The 19202-nt window shown below is 44.4% G+C and overlaps 1 protein-coding gene across 1 annotated transcript in view; it reads right to left on the reverse strand.

The window, feature by feature from the left end:
* The window catches only part of HOOK1 (hook microtubule tethering protein 1), a gene marked incomplete at its 3' end in the record, with an annotated part of 130781 nt that overhangs the window by 54112 nt on the left and 57467 nt on the right, over window positions 1–19202 (reverse strand). The window contains exons 7-8 of the mRNA XM_089659580.1: window positions 13555–13617; window positions 1045–1128 (exon numbers count right to left, since the gene is read on the reverse strand). Coding sequence (XP_089515706.1) covers window positions 1045–1128; window positions 13555–13617 — 147 coding nt within the window. The remainder of the gene's footprint in view (window positions 1–1044; window positions 1129–13554; window positions 13618–19202) is intronic.

Here is a 19202-nt window from a genome sequence, read left to right on the forward strand (position 1 = left end):
GAGGAACTTGACTGGCCTGCACAGAGTCCTGACCTCAACCCCATAGAACACCTTTGGGATGAATTGGAGCGGAGACTGCGAGCCAGGCCTCCTCCCCCGACATCAGTGCCTGACCTGACAAATGTGCTTCTGGAAGAATGGTCCAACCTTCCCATAGACACCCTCCTAAACCTTGTGGACGGCCTTCCCAGAAGAGTTGAAGCTGTTATAGCTGCAAAGGGCGGGGCCAACTCAATATTGAACCCTACGGACTAAGACTGGGGGGCCATTAAAGATCACGTGCAGGGAAAGGCAGGCCGACCAATAATTTTGGCAATATATAGTGCATGTTTAGTTTTTTTATTCCCATGCTTCTCTTTAAAACCCAGTTTTAGTTTCTGAGCCCTGAGTATCTGTGAGTACTTGAAGTTTGTTCTTATGCACGTTGCCGAGACAGAAAAAAGAATTGTAAGTAAGGCAGCCATACTCTAGAACCCAGTCCACTGCTTAATAAATGCATACAAAAAATAGTTACATATGTGCATCATGTTATGTGAATTCACATGTGTGCATTAAAAATGCATGTACATACACAGGTGTCATTGGGGCCCTAAATCTGGCCTGCACCCTCCCCTTCTGTCTTGCACAGTTGTACCGGCTCCTCCCCTCCAGTCTTGCACAGGTGTACCGGCTCCTCCCCTTCAGTCTTACACAGTTGTACCGGCTCCTCCCCTCCAGTCTTGCACAGGTGTACCGGCTCCTCCCCTTCAGTCTTGCACAGGTGTACCAGCTCCTCCCCTTCAGTCTTGCACAGGTGTACCGGCTCCTCCCCTGGACTGAAAGGGCTTCCTCTGATTTCACTGCACACTGTGAGCTTCTCACAATGTGCATTAGAAGCTGCAGCAAGTCAGACTGAGCTCCGCCTCATTTCCTGGCTGCAGGACATCCAGCATCATTTCGTACTTTCCTCCCCAGCCTGACTGTCCCTGGCCCGCCCCTTTCATTAACTCGATTTCAGTTCTTTCAACCATGGAGGCTCAGCAGCATATATGAGCACTACCTCACCTGGAGGTCCAGCTCCTGGCACCTCTGCTTCAGCTCCTCTTTCTCAGCTTCTGCTTCCTGAAGTAGTTCCAGAGTCTTCTTCAGCTATAATACAGAGAACAAATATTAACAGTAGGAACGCCAATCTAGGACCTGTGTGGACAGATAGGTGATAAATAGGTAATGATAATCAGATAGAAAGGCAGCAAGATACTGCTGTACATTGCACAGGCAATGTCTGCCTAAGGAGCTTACAATCTAAGGCACCTACTTCACATGCCTACATACACATACTAGGGGCCCATTTAGGCAGGAGCCAACATGTTTTTTGAGTGTGGGAGAAAACTGGAGTATGCAGTGGACACCTACCTGCAGACTCCATGTAGGTAGGGTTGTGGTTGGGATTCGAACTATTAAGTGCTGAAATGCAGAAGAGCTAACCACTCTGCTGCCCCCAAACTACCGCTCTATGAAAAGTCTATTTCACACGGGTTTCAGCTTGTATAACAGCAGTGTGAACGGCAAGCTTTGGCAAAGCATCTGCAGAGCTTTCAGCAAGCTTTATTGATGCGTTTAAAGTATCATTCATCTCCAGTTTGTAAATGTTGTACACAGATCCTAATAGGATTGCTGATTGCCACTTTAAACAAGCTGCTAGCAGGCTTCAGCACTTCTTGAAAGCCTGCTGAAGCCTGCTAGCAGCTTGTTTTAAGTGGCAATTAACACTCCTATTAGGATCTGTGTTCAACATTTACAAACTGGAGCTCAATGGTACTTTAAGCCCAGGTTCACACTGATGCGGTGCGGAATTTGCAGCGTTTTCATTGCGAATTTCGCACCGCATCCCAATCACACCCCGTTCATGTGAACCTTTGCGGGTGTGTATGTTAACCCCTTCACGCCGGCGCCTCCTGGCCCTTTAAGAGTTTCAGAAGCCAGGGGGCGGGGTTTAGGGTCATGTGACCGCCGTGATGCGTCGTCACGGCGGTCACATGATCGGGAAAGGTCCCGATCGAAAGAGGAGATCGGGACCTTTCTGTGAGTAACGGACATGTGTGTCGGGAGCGTGCAGGGTGTGCGCTCTTGGCACGTGTCCTTTTTTAATAGGACGCAAATGTGCGGCCGCTCAGCATCTAGGCCCAGACGCCGGGAGGCCGCACATTTGCGTTCGTCCGGCGTGAAGAGGTTAAGTTAACAACACCCCAAAACGCGGTGCAATGTGCAGAATCGGATCGCATAGGTGTGAATACCCATGCGATCCGATTCTAGTGCGGACCCAAAAAAGGGTCCTGCACGTTTCTGGTGCGGGTGCGGTGCGATTAGAGCCATACAAAATGTATGGCTCAAATCGCACCGCACAGAATTCACATGTGATTTGCACAGGAATACGGTGCGGTTCCTATGCGAATCACATGCGATGTACCGCGCCGCACATATGTGAACACAGGCTAAAAGCGTCAGCAAAGCTCTTCAAATGCTTGACAAAACTTGCTGTTCACACTGCTCTTATACAAGCTGAAGCCCGAGTGAAACAGGCCTTGAGATCAAACATAAAAACGTGTTGGAACTTCCTGTTATGGAGTGACAACTGCCCTCTGCAATGTCAGCCTGTCACATGTGATGGAGACCGCAAGCATCCATGCTAGCACACATTGTGCAGGCTTGCGCTATCAGGAAACCCATCCTTGGAAATGCCATGCAGCCATCCCTGGAGAACATGTAGCCAGCAAGTGGTTGCAAAGAGGCTGAAGGTGATGAGTTGCAACAAGGGATTAAAAAAAAAAAAAGTAAACAAAAAAAAAAATAACACATGACAATACTTTATGATACATAGTACTTTCGCTAACTAAATGTCATCCAGTGTTGACACCTTCTATAAAATAACTCCGTCCTCTCAGTGAACTGGCCTCAGTGACCAGTAATTAAGTCCAGACGCTTCCATTACGGATGGCTTCATCAAACATAATAAAAGTTTTATGAAGCCAGACTGGTAAAAATGATGGCAGCGTACAGACAGGTACACACAGCGGGAGGCGGCCCTGTATGTCTGGGTGACTCATGTGTTAAATCCCATGCACACGGGGCCACGGCCGGGCTCCTGTGTAGAGTCGGTAGGGATTAGGTATAGGTGAGGCAGAGTCGGGGAGTGGTGAGCAGTCTGCCTATAAGTCATTACAACAAAAATAGTTTTATCACATCAAAATGACAATAACATAGATATATTATGTGATTCATAGCAACTGTACTCATGATAATATACACCTGATTTTTATTTAAAGGATGGCTTCCCGTTTGTGTCCTTTTATGTAGATCAGGGGTAGGGAACCTTAAAGAGGTGGAGAGCTACCTAAACAACATGGGAGAAGTCATGGATCACCGGGCACAGTGTCGCCTCCTCACACCTGATTTAAGGGCTCATGTACACTGCAGCTGAGAAACTCACGTTTAGGAGCTGTTCAGCGTCTTTTTCAGCAGCCCCTGAACTCCCCCTAATGTTTTCCTATATGTCCATGTACACATCTTCATTTACAGTCGTTCACAGGCAGTTGAGTTTACAGTCGTTTTTTTGAATGCAGAAAACTTGCGTTCAGTAGTCGATTTTATCAGCGTTTAAAACGCTTGTAAACGTGGCAAATCGCGTTTATAAGCGTTTGCGTTTGAAATTTTTTTTTAACTCTTCCAGTTCCCGATGCTGTCCAGAGTCTTTTTTCATCATGAGTTTACAGTCGTTTTTCTGAACGCAGAAAACTTGCATTCAGCAGTCGATTTTATCAGCGTTTCAAATGCGAAACACTTGTAAACGCGGCATATTGCGTTTATAAGTGTTTGAAAAGTTTTTTTAACTCTTCCAGTTCCCGATGCGGTCCAGAGTCTTTTTTTCATCATGAAAAATGCATGCAAAGCGTTTTCAAGGTACTTCGATGGACAAAACACTGAACACAGGATGTTCTCACCAAGCTCGTCACACATTGTAATGACCAATTCACACCTCAGACCTCTCCCACCCTTGAAAACAAAAGATATGTTCATGACCATTCACACCTCAGACCTCTCCCACCCTTAGAAACAAAAGATATGTTAATGACCATTCACATCTCAAATTCCTCATGAAGACCCCCTGCCAGGTGGCCTTAATGACTCCCTCCACCAGACACCTTTCCCACCCTTGGAAACAAAAGAAATGTTAATGAGTAACTCACACCTAAGCTAATCTCAACACATACTGCTGTCTCTGCTTCTACTCTCCGTATTTCTCTGAAACAGTCTGAAATAGTTAATAATTTACCACTTGTCAGTGCTTTCTGGGCATTTGGGAGGTTCTCCTGTGCTTATCTTTAAAAAAACGCTTCTAAATGCAAACGCACATAAATGCGGTATGCAAACGTAGCTAAACAGACATTTTTTAACCTACGTTTTCCAGCTGTCAGTTTCCATCGTTCAGAAGTGTCCCGTGTACATGGGGCCTTAATCTTTAATTGCCTTACTACTGTGCTGCAATTGCTTCACACTGACCTGAAGATCTCTTCTTTCCTGCTCACTCTGGAGAGCGCTAGCTGGGATAATAGATAGAGTGCAGTTGGGGTCACTCCACATGGGCCAGGAGCCGGCAATACAGAGGAGGCATCGGCTTATGCGGCTCTTGCTGCTTACTGCAGCTCCAACTTTACAAGTAGTTCCCCTACGTTGCACTCTGTTTCATGATCTGGGATGGGTCAGTCACTTGGCCACGATCTGCTAGTAGATCACAATCTACAGATTGCTGACCCCCCGATTTAGATTAAGTTGGCAACCAGGTGGGGATGAACAAAATTTCTCTTACCTCGAGAAATGCAGTAGTGTTGGCTCTGTTTGAGATATGTGCACTCCTTGGAGGAAATAAAGAGAAATGTTATCCATTCTCACCTGGTTGCTGACTTAGGTACATAGGACTCATATGTTGCAAGGTGGAGACCACAAGTCAGACACGGTGAGTGGAAACAGAAAGCTCTTGCTGGCCCTGATTGCATGATTGGGTTGCAGTGCCATTATCTTGCATGTGTGCTTCCTTTTTCTATGCCTGGCCAATGGCAAGTCAAATGTTTGTTCTCTTCAAGAGACACCATTGGACCTCCTGTTATCTCCTCCACCTAGCATACTGTGTCTACCACCACGTTCAGTACTTAAAAATTCTCGCTAGACTGTACCGATCTGAATGACCTAAGATCCATCTCCTTCTCTTCGAGAGACACTGGCACTGCTGCTATCTAACACTTCTGGTTGCTCATGATGAAGCAGTTTATGCCGCAATCTGCGTAGAGCGTTAAGGTCCTCATTGGATCTCCTGCTATCTCCTCCACCTAGCATACTGTGTCTACCACCACGTTCAGTACTTTCCTCCTTTGATCCAGTTACTACAGAAGAAGTTGCTATAATTCTGTCTGACACCCACCTAACAACCTGCCCCCAGGACCACATTTCTCCAGAACTACTCCAGAATCCAGTCACTGTCTTCCTTTATTCTATACTTTCTAACTCAAATATTAAATCTCTCCCCCTCTACTTCTCTTCCCTATAAAAAAAAAAAAAAGTGGTCACCCTCATGCTTAAAAAGCTCTCACTAGACCACGTACCGATATGCACAATCTAAGATCCATCTCCTTCTCTTCGAGAGACACTGGCACTGTTGATATCTAACACTTCTGGTTGCTCATGATGAAGCAGTTTATGCCGCAATCTGTGTAGAACTTTAAGGCACTGGTCCCCATTGGACCTCCTGTTATCTCCTCCACCTAGCATACTGTGTCTACCACCATGTTCAATACTTTCCTCCTTTGATCCAGTTACTACAGAAGAAGTTGCTATAACTCTGTCTGACACCCACCTAACAACCTGCCCCCAGAACCACATTTCTCCACAACTACTCCAGAATCCAGTCACCCTCTTCCTTTATTCTACGCTCTCACTCAAATATGCGATATCCCCCCCTCTACTTCTCTTCCCTATAAAAAAAATGTACTGGTCACCCTCATGCTTAAAAAGCTCTCGCCAGGCCATATGGATCTGGACAACCTAAGATCCATCTCCTTACTCCCATTTACCACCAAACATCTGGTATACTACCATCTAAGCCACCATGTTACTGATAACAACCTTTTTAACCTCTTGTAGTCTGGCTTTTGGTTCTAACACTCCACAGAAACTGCTAACACTCACTAACAACTTGCTGACTGCTAAAACGAATGGCCAATATTCTGCAGTCTTACTCTTAGACCTTTCTGCTCTATTTGACACAGTTGACCACCTGCTTCTCCTCAAATAATTCCATTGGGCCTAAAGACTCTGCTCTTTACTGGTTCTTCTCCTACTTATCACTGTGTTCCTTGAGTGCCCCCTACAACTCTAGCCCCTCCTCTCCTCTTTCTATAGGGTAAAGTTCGGTCCTCAGACCCCTTCTATTCTCATGCTACACCCCCACCTTGGGTCAGCTGATAACCTCACATGGCTTCCAATACCATCTCTATGCTGATGACACCCAAGTTTTCTCTCTGCTCTGCAGCTCAACTCTTATGTCTCTTCACACATCACTAATTCACTCACATATAAACATGGGTGTCACACGACTTCCTCAAACTCATTCTGTTCAAAATTAATTCCCCCATTCCATCCCCTTTTCCTTGAAGATCAGCAGCACAACGATCAACCCTTTCCTTCAGCCAGGGTGCTGGGTGTAATCCTGGATTCAGACCTCTCCATTCAGCCCACATCCAATCACTGCCCTCACCTTCATAACAATTCCAAAATTTCCTTCCTAAAAAATAACACCACAAAGGTTATAATTTACTCCCTGGATATCTCTAGTTTACACCATTGCAACTTCCTCTTTGTTGGCTTACCTCTACAGGCTATCACCTCTTCAGTCTATCATCTGCTGCTACCAGAATTGTGCACCTTATCAACAGCTCGGTGGCTGCCTTTGACCTTTTCCCTGTATTTTCAGGAGCATGGCAGTTCGTTCAATGACATAGGCTGCCGCACCTGCCCAAAACGCGGCTTGCAGAGCCACAGTACTGAGAACCAGGCCTTAGTATCACTTGCCGTTCCCTTTTGATTGTAAGCAATCATAGGAAGGGCTCTCCTAACACTTTTGTCCTGAATTATAATGTAACTGCACTGTCTTCCCTTATTTTGTAAAGTTCTGCACAACCCGTTGAAGTTATTAAAATGCTGAGTAATAAGAGACGAATCCAAGATAAAACACCTCTCCCATAGCTACTGGTTTACTATTAGAGGGTTTCTTTGGGTTTTTGATTATGGGATATACATAGGTTTATGTATGTATCTATCTATGAATTACGTATACAGTATATTATATATATATATATATATATATATATATATACAGTCAGGTCCATAAATATTGGGACATTGACACAATTCTAACATTTTTGGCTCTATACACCACCACAATGGATTTGAAATGAAACAAACAAGATGTGCTTTAACTGCAGACTGTCAGCTTTAATTTGAGGGTATTTACATCCAAATCAGGTGAACGGTGTAGGAATTACAACAGTTTGCATATGTGCCTCCCACTTTTTAAGGGACCAAAAGTAATGGGACAATTGGCTTCTCAGCTGTTCCATGGCCAGGTGTGTGTTATTTCCTCATTATCCCAATTACAATGAGCAGATAAAAGGTCCAGAGCTCATTTCAAGTGTGCTATTTGCATTTGGAATCTGTTGCTGTTAACTCTCAAGATGAGATCCAAAGAGCTGTCACTATCAGTGAAGCAAGCCATCATTAGGCTGAAAAAACAAAACAAACCCATCAGAGAGATAGCAAAAACATTAGGCGTAGCCAAAACAACTGTTTGGAACATTCTTATATAGAAAGAACGCACCGGTGAGCTCAGCAACACCAAAAGACCCGGAAGACCACAGAAAACAACTGTGGCGGAAGACCGAAGAATTCTTTCCCTGGTGAAGAAACCCTTCACAACAGTTGGCCAGATCAAGAACACTCTCCAGGAGGTAGGTGTATGTGTGTCAAAGTCAACAATCAAGAGAAGACTTTACCAGAGTGAATACAGAGGGTTCACCACAAGATGGAAACCATTGGTGAGCCTCAAAAACAGGAAGGCCAGATTAGAGTTTGCCAAACGACATCTAAAAAAGCCTTCACAGTTCTGGAACAACATCCTATGGACAGATGAGACCAACATCAACTTGTACCAGAGTGATGGGAAGAGAAGAGTATGGAGAAGGAAAGGAACTGCTCATGATCCAAAGCATACCACCTCATCAGTGAAGCATGGTGGTGGTAGTGTCATGGTGTGGGCATGTATGGCTGCCAATGGAACTGCTTCTCTTGTATTTATTGATGATGTGACTGCTGACAAAAGCAGCAGGATGAATTCTGAAGTGTTTCGGGAATATTATCTGCTCATATTCAGCCAAATGCTTCACAACTCATTGGACGCTTCACAGTGCAGATGGACAATGACCCAAAGCAGACTGCAAAAGCAACCAAAGAGTTTTTTAAGGGAAAGAAGTGGAATGTTATGCAATGGCCAAGTCAATCACCTGACCTGAATCCGATTGAGCATTTCACTTGCTGAAGACAAAACTGAAGGGAAAATGCCCCAAGAACAAGCAGGAACTGAAGACAGTTGCAGTAGAGGCCTGGCAGAGCATCACCAGGGATGAAACCCAGCGTCTGGTGATGTCTATGCGTTCCAGACTTCAGGCTGTAATTGACTGCAAAGGATTTGCAACCAAGTATTAAAAAGTGAAAGTTTGATTTATGATTATTATTCTGTCCCATTACTTTTGGTCCCTTGACAAGTGGGAGGCACATATGAAAACTGTTGTAATTCCTACACCGTTCACCTGATTTGGATGTAAATACCCTCAAATTAAAGCTGACAGTCTGCAGTTAAATCACATCCTGTTCATTTCATTTCAAATCCATTGTGGTGGTGTATATAGCCAAAAATGTTAGAATTGTGTCAATGTCCCAATATTTATGGACCTGACTGTATATATATACACACTCTACTCAAAAAAATTAAAGGAACACTTTGAAAACCCATCAGATCTCAATGGGGAAAACTCTCCTGCTGGATCTCTATACTGACTTGGATGGGGTAATGTGTGAGGAATGTAAGGACGACCCATCGTTTGATGGAAATGAAAATGGTCGACCTACAGAGGACTGAATTCAAAAACACCCCGAAAATCAAAGTGAGAAAATGATGCAGCAGGCGAGTCCATTCTGCTGAAATTTCATTGCAGCAACTCAGTGGTCCTCAGTAGTTTGTATGGCCCCCACGTGCTTGTATGCATGCCTGACAACATCGGGGGAGGCTCCTAATGAGACCACGGATGGTGTCCTGGGGGATTTCCTCCCAGATCTGGACCAGGGCATCACTGAGCTCCTGGACAGTCTGAGGGGCAACCTGGCGGCGTCGGATGGACCAAAACATGATATCCCAGAGGTTTTCTATTGGGTTTAGGTCAGGTGAGCGTGGGGGCCATTCAATGGTATCAATTCCTTCATCCTGTAGGAACTGCCTACATACTCTCACCACATGAGGCCGAGCATTGTAGTGCACCAGGAGGAACCCGGGACCCACTGCACCAGGAGGAACCCAGGACCCACTGCACCAGCGTAGGGTCTGACAATGGGCCCAACCCATAGAAGAAAAATATATTTGAAATATATTTTAAAAATATTCTTCCCAAATATATTGCCATATATTTGAAATGCTACAATTTTGGTCATATTCAATATATTCCAAAATATATTTCAATAAATATACATATATATATATATATATATATATATGCAAATTATGGTGGAAAATAAGTATTTGGTCAATATCAAAAGTTCATCTCAATACTTTGTTATATATCCTTTGTTGGCAATGACAGAGGTCAAACGTTTCCTGTAAGTCTTCACAAGGTTGGCACACACTGTTGCTGGTATGTTGGCCCATCCTCCATGCAGATCTCCTCTAGAGCAGTGATGTTTTGGGGCTGTCGCTGGGCAACACGGACTTTCAACTCCCTCCAAAGGTTTTCTATGGGGTTGAGATCTGGAGACTGGCTAGGCCACTCCAGGACCTTGAAATGCTTCTTACGAAGCCACTCCTTCGTTGCCCGGGCGGTATGTTTGGGATCATTGTCATGTTGGAGGACCCAGCCGTGTTTCATCTTCAATGCCCTTGCTGATGGAAGGAGGTTTGCACTCAAAGTCTCACAAAACATGGCTCCATTCATTCTGTCCTGTACATGGATCAGTCGTCCTGGTCCCTTTGTGGAGAAACAGCCCCAAAGCATGATGTTGCCACCCCCATGCTTCACAGTAGGTATGGTGTTCTTTGGATGCAACTCAGCATTCTCTCTCCTCCAAACACGACGAGTTGTGTTTCTACCAAACAGTTCTATTTTGGTTTCATCTGAAAATATGGCATTCTCCCAATCCTCTTCTGGATCATCCAAATGCTCTCTAGCAAACTTCAGACGGGCCCGGACATGTACTGGCTTAAGCAGGGGGACACGTCTGGCACTGCAGGATCTGAGTCCCTGGCGGCGTAGTGTGTTACTGATGGTAGCCTTTGTTACGTTGGTCCCAGATCTCTGCGGGTCATTCACTAGGTCCCCCCGTGTGGTCCTGGGATTTTTGCTCACCGTTCTTGTGATCATTTTGACCCCACGGGGTGAGATCTTGCGTGGAGCCCCAGATCGAGGGAGATTATCAGTGGTCTTGTATGTCTTCCATTTTCTAATTATTGCTCCCACAGTTGATTTGTTCACACCAAGCTGCTTGCCTATTGCAGATTCAGTCTTCCCAGCCTGGTGCAGGTCTACAATTTTGTTTCTGGTGTCCTTTGACAGCTCTTTAGTCTTCACCATAGTGGAGTTTGGAGTGTGACTGTTTGAGGTTGTGGACAGGTGTCTTTTATACTGATAACAAGTTCAAACAGGTGCCATTGATACAGGTAATGAGTGCAGGACAGAGGAGCCTCTTAAAGAAGAAGGTACAGGTCTGTGAGAGCCAGAAATCTTGCTTGTTTGTAGGTCACCAAATACTAAATACTACCAAATACTAAATATTTTCCACCATAATTTGCAAATAAATTCTTTCCAGATCAGCCAATGTGATTGTCTGGATTTGTTTTCTCATTTTGTCTCTCATAGTTGAGGTCTACCTATGATGCCAATTACAGGCCTCTCTCATCTTTTTAAGTGGGAGAACTTGCACAATTGGTGGCTGACTAAATACTTTTTTGCCCCACTGTATATACTCTGCATGTGTAAATGCGTTTATGACACAATATATGAAAAATATTTTCAAAAATACAATTCAAATATACTGTATGTCTTTAAAAATACAAATCTACATTTTTGGAATGCGTTTACAAATATATGTAAAAATATATGTTAAAATGACTTTTTTATATGTTAAAAAAACCTGAAGAATATATTTACAAACAATATACATGTCCGTTTACACCCGCCGCTCCACAGAGGAGAGTAGAGGTTCCGATCGGGTCTGCCTGAAAAACAGCAAGGCGGACCCGATCGGAACATCCGTGTGAAAGGGACCTTAAGGCGAGTACTGCAGCTAAAGAACTGCAATCAGGTATAATATAAATTGGGAACTCACCAATGATAGAACAAAACGATAGACCCTGGGCAGTGATAATCAGCAGCAAAAAATGAATGCTGGTTTGAATACATAAAACTTAATTTTTCAGCAAGGAGCTGGTCTTCCGTTTCAATTAGCACAACCATTTATTGATCGAACTCCTCTAGTTAGTGCAATTTTTGGAAGAACAGATTCTTTCACTGAAACGATCATCATATTCAATATTGATACTATTATGTGTTTTCCCAGCATAAGGGCTGGTGCGTGTTAGGGTGACAGCCAGGGGTGGACTGACAACTCATGGGGCCCCCGGGTAATAGGGGGATCATGGGGCCCCTGTGTCCTTGCCCAAACTCAAAAAAGCCTATGAAAAAGGTACCAGGGGCATCTCATGGGGCCCCCTACTGACCCCGGGCCCTCGGGCAGTGCTTGAGTTTCCAAATGGTCAGTCTGCCCCTGGTGACAGCAGTGCTGATACACTGATTGCGGCACATTGCACTGTTTACTTTTTTTTTTCAAATGAACTTCAGTTCACTTCAGTGTCCTCGGTGGTGTGAACCAACCAGGAAGGAGGCAAGGCATTTTGCCTTGTCTTGCAGTAGGACTGAGCTGCAATAGCCGCCCAATGCAGTCCTACCTCACCTGGTATGAATGTGCCGTAATAGAGATATCCTGTCTGGTCAATGACACATAATTATAGGCCGTGGCTATAAACACATTAAAGCGTTTTTTTTTTTTCATTTTGGATGGAGTAAGGGAGGGTTATAACCTCTGTCAGACTGTGTCCCACCATGGAGAGTTCCCAATCTCTGCAAATGAAGGAAATTCTTTGGGGCTCCCCAGGTCGCCAGAACTATTGTCCCCATTGGAAGATTTCCCCTCTATTACTTTTCTGGGGACAACTCAAAATTTGGGATTTTCTTTATTTTCACTTTCAATGATAATGGTAAACAGGACAAACAAAGAGGGTGAATCTCCCTGACGGGGCCACAGACAGCAATAAAACCTAATAGGGGTTCTAATCCGTCTCTATCCAAAACTAAAAAAAAAAGTTTAGCCTTTAGTTTTTATGTTTATTAAAAGTCATCAGCTACAAAACCTGTAATAAATGAATTAATAAACTGTATTATTAAAGTAATATCAAGTTCGGAATAGGAATTATTAAAAGAGTTGGTAAATGCATAATTAGGGCCGAGAGGGGTGGGGATGGGGAGGTTTGGGAAATAGGGTGGGAGGGGAGAGGGGGAGGGGTAAAAAAATTAATAGATGAATGGCAATGTTTTTAGGACATATGAAATTGAGAATATTTATACGATATGCCTGTTTTATTAGCTTTTGTATGTATGAAATGGTAATCGAAAAATTAATAAAATATTAAATAAAATAAATAAATTAAAAATTAATTAATAAACACACACTTACCTGTCCCGGTGTCCATCAATGTACTCACCCCTGCCGACCTGTCTCTCTTTCTTCACTCTCCCGGTGTCGGCATCTCAACTGCGGGCACCAGGCTGTGACAGCTTGCGGCTTCACAGTCGGGTGCCCGCTGCGCATGCGGGAATCACGCTGCGCATCCTGATTGGTCCGGCAGTCTTCTAGGACCTGCGAAGGTTCTCAGAAGAAGGAGGGGGGGAAGGAGTGGGGCCGAACTTCCGGCTTACTTCGCCGCGGCGAACTGAGCCGGAAGTGGGAGCAGGTTCCTGTCAAAACCAGGTATCTGCTCCCCCCCAAAAGGTGCCAAATACGGCAATGGAGGGGGGAAAGGAGGCAAACATGCGGAGCTTCCACTCTTGGGTGAAAGTCCGCTTTAACCATAGATGTCCATTTGTCTATCTATTCAAAAGTCCAGCCTATCCGGGTATACACCGAGACTGGCTGTTATAGAGGGAGACGTACCTGCTGCTCCAGATCTCCTTCTAGCTCCACCAATGGAGAGTCCACAATGTCTTTACTCATCAGCTAGAAAACACAAAACACACAAATTACATATAAATTACTACAATGGAGACAAATAGCAATCCATTGAATCCTGATTCACACTATGTCAGGCATAAACATTAATGTACTCATTTTTAAAGTGTAAGTTCCTGAAAAGGTAAACACGGTACAATCCCCACCACCCACTCTGAGCCCTGCTGTATTTACCTACTGACCCTCATCGGTGATGAACTGTCAGTGCCCATGCAGCCGGTGCAGCAGTTCAAGGATTTGAAATGCCGGTTTCTCTCTTTCATCTTTCTGCAGGGCTTCCAGGACAGATCAGAGCATTCTGATTGGTTAGCACCGACACAGAGCATCGCTTAGATGTGTTCCAGAAGCTCTGCAGAGTGGGATTATTAATCGTTAAATAAAGGAAGTTTGATGTGATCTATCGGCCTCCTGGATCCATATCCAGCTTCCTCGATGACTTTTCCGCCTGGCTACCCTTCTTCCTCTCCTCTGAGCTCTCCTCCCACCCTCATCCTTGGCGACTTCAATATCCCTGTCAATGTCAATAACCCGGCTACTTCCCAACTCCTCCACTTAACCTCTTCCATCGCACTCACACAATGCACACAGTCCTCCACCCACTCCGACGGGAACACCCTGGACCTTGTTTTCTCTCATCTCTGCACCCTTCACAACTTCACTAACACCCCCTTCCCTCTCTCTGACCACAACCTCATTACATTCTCCGTCTCCCCATCCTCTAACCCCCCCCCCCCCAAAAAACATCAAACAATCACCAGCCGTAACCTCCGCAACCTGAACCCGGCCCCTCTCCACTCTGCAGCTGACCGTCTGTACGACAGTATCCTTCCACTGTCCTGCCCTGACCACTACTGCGTATAACGACTCGCTGTCAGCTGCCCTCGACTCCTTAGCACCCCTGACCACACGTAGCATTGGACCCCGACCGCTTCAACCCTGGTAGAATGACCACACAGTCGTGCGCTGAAGCGATTATGGCGCAAAACCAGATCCGCTCGAGTGTTCTCCCTCTACAAATCCTCTACAAATCCGCCTTCCTCAACTACTCCTCCTCCCTCCACGCTGCCGAGCAAGCCTACTTCGTAACCCTCAATAACACCCTCTCCTCTTGTCCTCGCCGGCTCTTCTCCACTTTCAACTCCCTACTCTCTCCACCCCCACCCAGTACCTCACTCACCGCCCATGAGATTGTCAATCACTTCCAAAACAAGATTGACGCAATCCGTAAGGACATTGCCAATTCACAATCCACCTCTCCACCTAGCCTCCCTCCCACCATTACCCCATCAACTCTCCCCTCCTCTGACCTCGCAACCGCCCTGCCCCCCACCACACCTAACATCCTGCACACTATAACCTCCCCAAGACTCCGCTGCTTCAGCCTTGCTACCACTGAGGAGGTCACTAAGGTCTTCTCAGAAGCCTGCCTCACCACTTGCTCCCTTGACCCTGTCCCATCTGCTGTGGGGGAGAAGGACCACTGCAGGCTATTAGAGGGTGGGCAATTTTGGGGATTGTAATGGGGGCCATCTGGCACCATCACCATGTTAGACCCTAAATATGTGTGTAACGCGGTCTTACCCCCGGTTCACATCTATGCGGCCGCGCGGGCCACGTTTTGCAAGGGCACGAGAGCCCATTCATTTGAATGGACTCCCGTGCCCATGACACGCAGGGAAGAAGTCCCTGCATTTCTTTGGAAAACGCAGCTGAGGTTCCCAGTACGGTTGCGTTTTCCAGTGCGGCCGGCGTGCCATTAGAACTAATGGCACCCGCCCTGGGTCTGCATTTCTCTGTGCGGGTGGTGCGGCTGCACGAATTTTCATTTTCTATTCCTCCCACTGACACCAATAATGGGACACTATTCATCCCACCAGCACCAATGATGGGGCACTATTCCTCCTACTGACACCAACGATGAGCAACTATTCCTCCCACTGATACCAATGATGGGGCACTATTCCTCCTACTGACACCAATGATGAGCAACTATTCCTCCCACTGATGCCAATGATGGGGCACTATTCCTCCCACTGATACCAATGATGGGGCACTATTCCTCCCACTGACACCAATGATGGGGCACTATTCCTCCCACTGACACCAATGATGGGGCACTATTCCTCCCACTGACACCAATAATGGGGCACTATTCCTCCCACTAATACCAATGATAGGGCACTATTCCTCCCACTAATACCAATGATAGGGCACTATTCCTCCCACTGACACCAACAGTGGGGCATTTTTCCTTCCAATGACACTATTCCTCCTACTAATACAAACGATGGGGCACTATTCCTCCGACTGACACCAATGACGGGGCACTATTCCTCCGACTGACACCAATGACGGGGCACTATTCCCCCCACTGACACCAATGATGGGGCACTATTCCTCCCACTGACACCAATAATGGGGCACTATTCCTCCCACTGATACCAATGATGGGGCACTATTCCTCCCACTGACACCAATGATGGGGCACTATTCATCCCACTGACACCAATGATGGGGCACTATTCCTCCCACTAATACCAATGATAGGGCACTATTCCTCCCACTGACACCAACAGTGGGGCATTTTTCCTTCCAATGACACTATTCCTCCTACTAATACAAATGATGGGGCACTATTCCTCCGACTGACACCAATGACGGGGCACTATTCCTCCCACTGATACCAATGATAGGGCACTATTCCTCCCACTGACACCAATGATGGGGCACTATTCCTCTCCCTAATTCCAAAGATGAACTATTTACTCCCAGGAAAGCCAGAACATTTTCTTTTCCCACTGGCCACACACTGGCCCCTCTAAAGTCTGAAAGACAGTAAACTGGCCCTTTGCTTAGAAAGTTTGGAGACCCCCTGGGTTAAACCAATGGAACTCATTAGGTAAAAATTTCCCCACCGCACTGCAGCAACACACATATGTCATGAGCATAGGACCGGAGCTGGGATCTCCTCCTGAGTCTGCAGGGCGTGAAATATATTTGGACATTTACAAGTGTAAAGTGTACTCCGCTACAAACCCAAGTTCTGTTTTCATTCTGAAGATATAATGCAACCAAACACACTAATAAATCTGTTTGTTACTCATCATAAATATATGTGAATTCCTCCATTGACCGCTGTGAAATACCGCACCCAGCCAGAGGAATAAATGCATGCAATCATTTCTGTGTATATTATTATTATTATTAGAATACAGGATGTGTATCGCGCCAACAGTTTGCTCAGCACTTTACAATATAATGAGAGACAATACAGCAACAATACAAGAGGGTTAGGAGGGCCCTGATCCTGGGAGCTTACAATCTAGGAGGTTATGTATATAATTATTAGTGTTCTTTAATGGCATGACTGACCCAGTGGGGTCACCTAAAGCAAAAAGAGGGTTTTTTCCCAACTCTGAGGCTGGATAGTCACGTCTGAAATTTGTGTTATCTTTGCAGAAGTAGCAAATGCTGCAAAATCCGATGAGGAAGTCACAGCGGTCAAAGTCAGCCATACATATTGTGCTGTGAAAAACTATTTCCCCCTTCCTGATTTATATATATATATATATATTTTTTTTTTTTTTTTGCATATTTGTGACACTGAAATTATTCAGATCATCAAACAAATTTTAATATTACAAAAAGATAACCCGGATATGTGGCTAGTAGGGGTTTTTTATTATTTTGCAGCACATTGTGATATTCCTGGATTGTAAGCTCCCAGGATCAGGGCCCTCCTATCCCTCTTGTATTGAACTGTATTGTTCCTGTATTGTCTCCCGTTATATTGTAAAGCGCTGAGCAAACTTGGCGCCATAAATCCTGTATAATAATAATAATAATGATATATAAATCCTGTATAATAATAATAATAATATAAATCCTGTATAATAATAATAATAATAATAATAATATCGTTGTGGCACTTTTTATGTGTTTTTGTTTACACAAATAAATCCCAATTAGGGATTGGATCACATGAGTTATATATTGTTCATTTAGGTCACTTATCACATTTATGTGGAAGGACTTTGCGTGGTCCGAATATTTTGTTTTGAGTCGGGTTTTCATCCTGACAGTCTCACTGTATATTTCTTTAGAAATTATTCACGCCAGTTGTGAGTCTTCTGGTCACGGCACTTTTTCTGGCATATTTTATGCCATTTACTCATCACTTTCTTTATTTTTGATTTATGTCACTTTTTTCCCCCCTTCTTTAACCACGTCAAGTCTGGACACTTTCCCCCCCTTCCTGTCCAGGCCAATTTTCAGCTTTCAGCGCTATCACACTTTGAATGACAATTGCGCGGTCAGGCAGCATTGTACCAATATTAATTTTTTAGCATTTTTTTGAGACAGTTAAAGCTTTATTTTGGTGGTATTTATTCACCACTGGGATTTTTATTTTTTTTGCTATGTAAATGAAAAAGTCCAAAAACTTTGAAAAAAAGTGTTTTTCTTATAAAGATTTTGCAAATAAATAATATTTCATCATACATCTTGGCCAAAATTTATTCAGTTATCTTTTTAGTAAAAAAGAAAATAACCCAAATTAGTTTATAACCAAAATGTATAATTTTTCAAAAATGTTTTTACATTTTTATTTTTTTTTATATATATACTGTCACCCTAGCAGTACAGTGTCACCATGGTGACACTGTACTACTTGTGGGGGGTGATGAAGTTTTTTTTTTTACACTGATTGCTTTTACACCCATAAAGGCTGTAAAATCAATAATTTCTCCTTCTCTCTGGCTGCATTCTTGAGAACTACTGTGAGAGCTGTGATTGGTCACAGCTTGTCACATGGTACAAGGCTGTTGTGAATAGCCCTGTACCATGTGACCTCTGTGATCATTCACAGATTTCACACATAGTGAGCAATGATGTCAGAAGTGACATCATTGCTTACTACTCTTCCTGTGATCACTGAGGGGCACCAGGTCACGCTGCTGCGTGCTCCCAGGGAGTGCGCACAAGCAGGGGGCGAGGAGGCCATTTATAAACGGCCACCCGCCCCTGCACTGCCACTGTCTGGCCATTTATATACAACGGGTGGACGAGAAGTGATTAAGGGATGCATGTACATTGTCTCACCATTTTCTTCAGTGTGTGATGTTTATTTCTCTTTTATACATTTATATATTTTTGCATATTATCACATGACTTTGTCCTTTCTGGATGTGTATATTTCTTTTGTTAGAATTTGAGATTTATATTTATGCACCAATTATGCCATTTAAGTGTATTTAGGGACTGAGTATGGAGGCACAACACCATTTTCCTTTTATGTTTGCAACGTATTCAGGTATATAGCCAGGTGATAGCAGCTTCCGGATCTTTATATTTATCTTTATTCTGAGTAGCGCAGGTGGTTTACATACTACATTCTTCCGAGTAAATACGAAATACAGTTTTTGAATGATGATTTCATTTATTAAGGGAAAAAAAAGCTGCCCATTCCTGCCTGGCCCTATGTGAAAAAGTGATTGCCCCCTAAACCTAACAACTGGTTGGGTCACCCTTGGCGGCAATAACTGTAATCAAGCCTTTGCAATAACTGGCGATGA

This window comes from Staurois parvus, unplaced genomic scaffold (genome assembly GCF_062004578.1).
Source record: "Staurois parvus isolate SC_StPar_1 unplaced genomic scaffold, SC_StPar_1.0 ptg001167l, whole genome shotgun sequence".
Taxonomy (NCBI): domain Eukaryota; kingdom Metazoa; phylum Chordata; class Amphibia; order Anura; family Ranidae; genus Staurois; species Staurois parvus.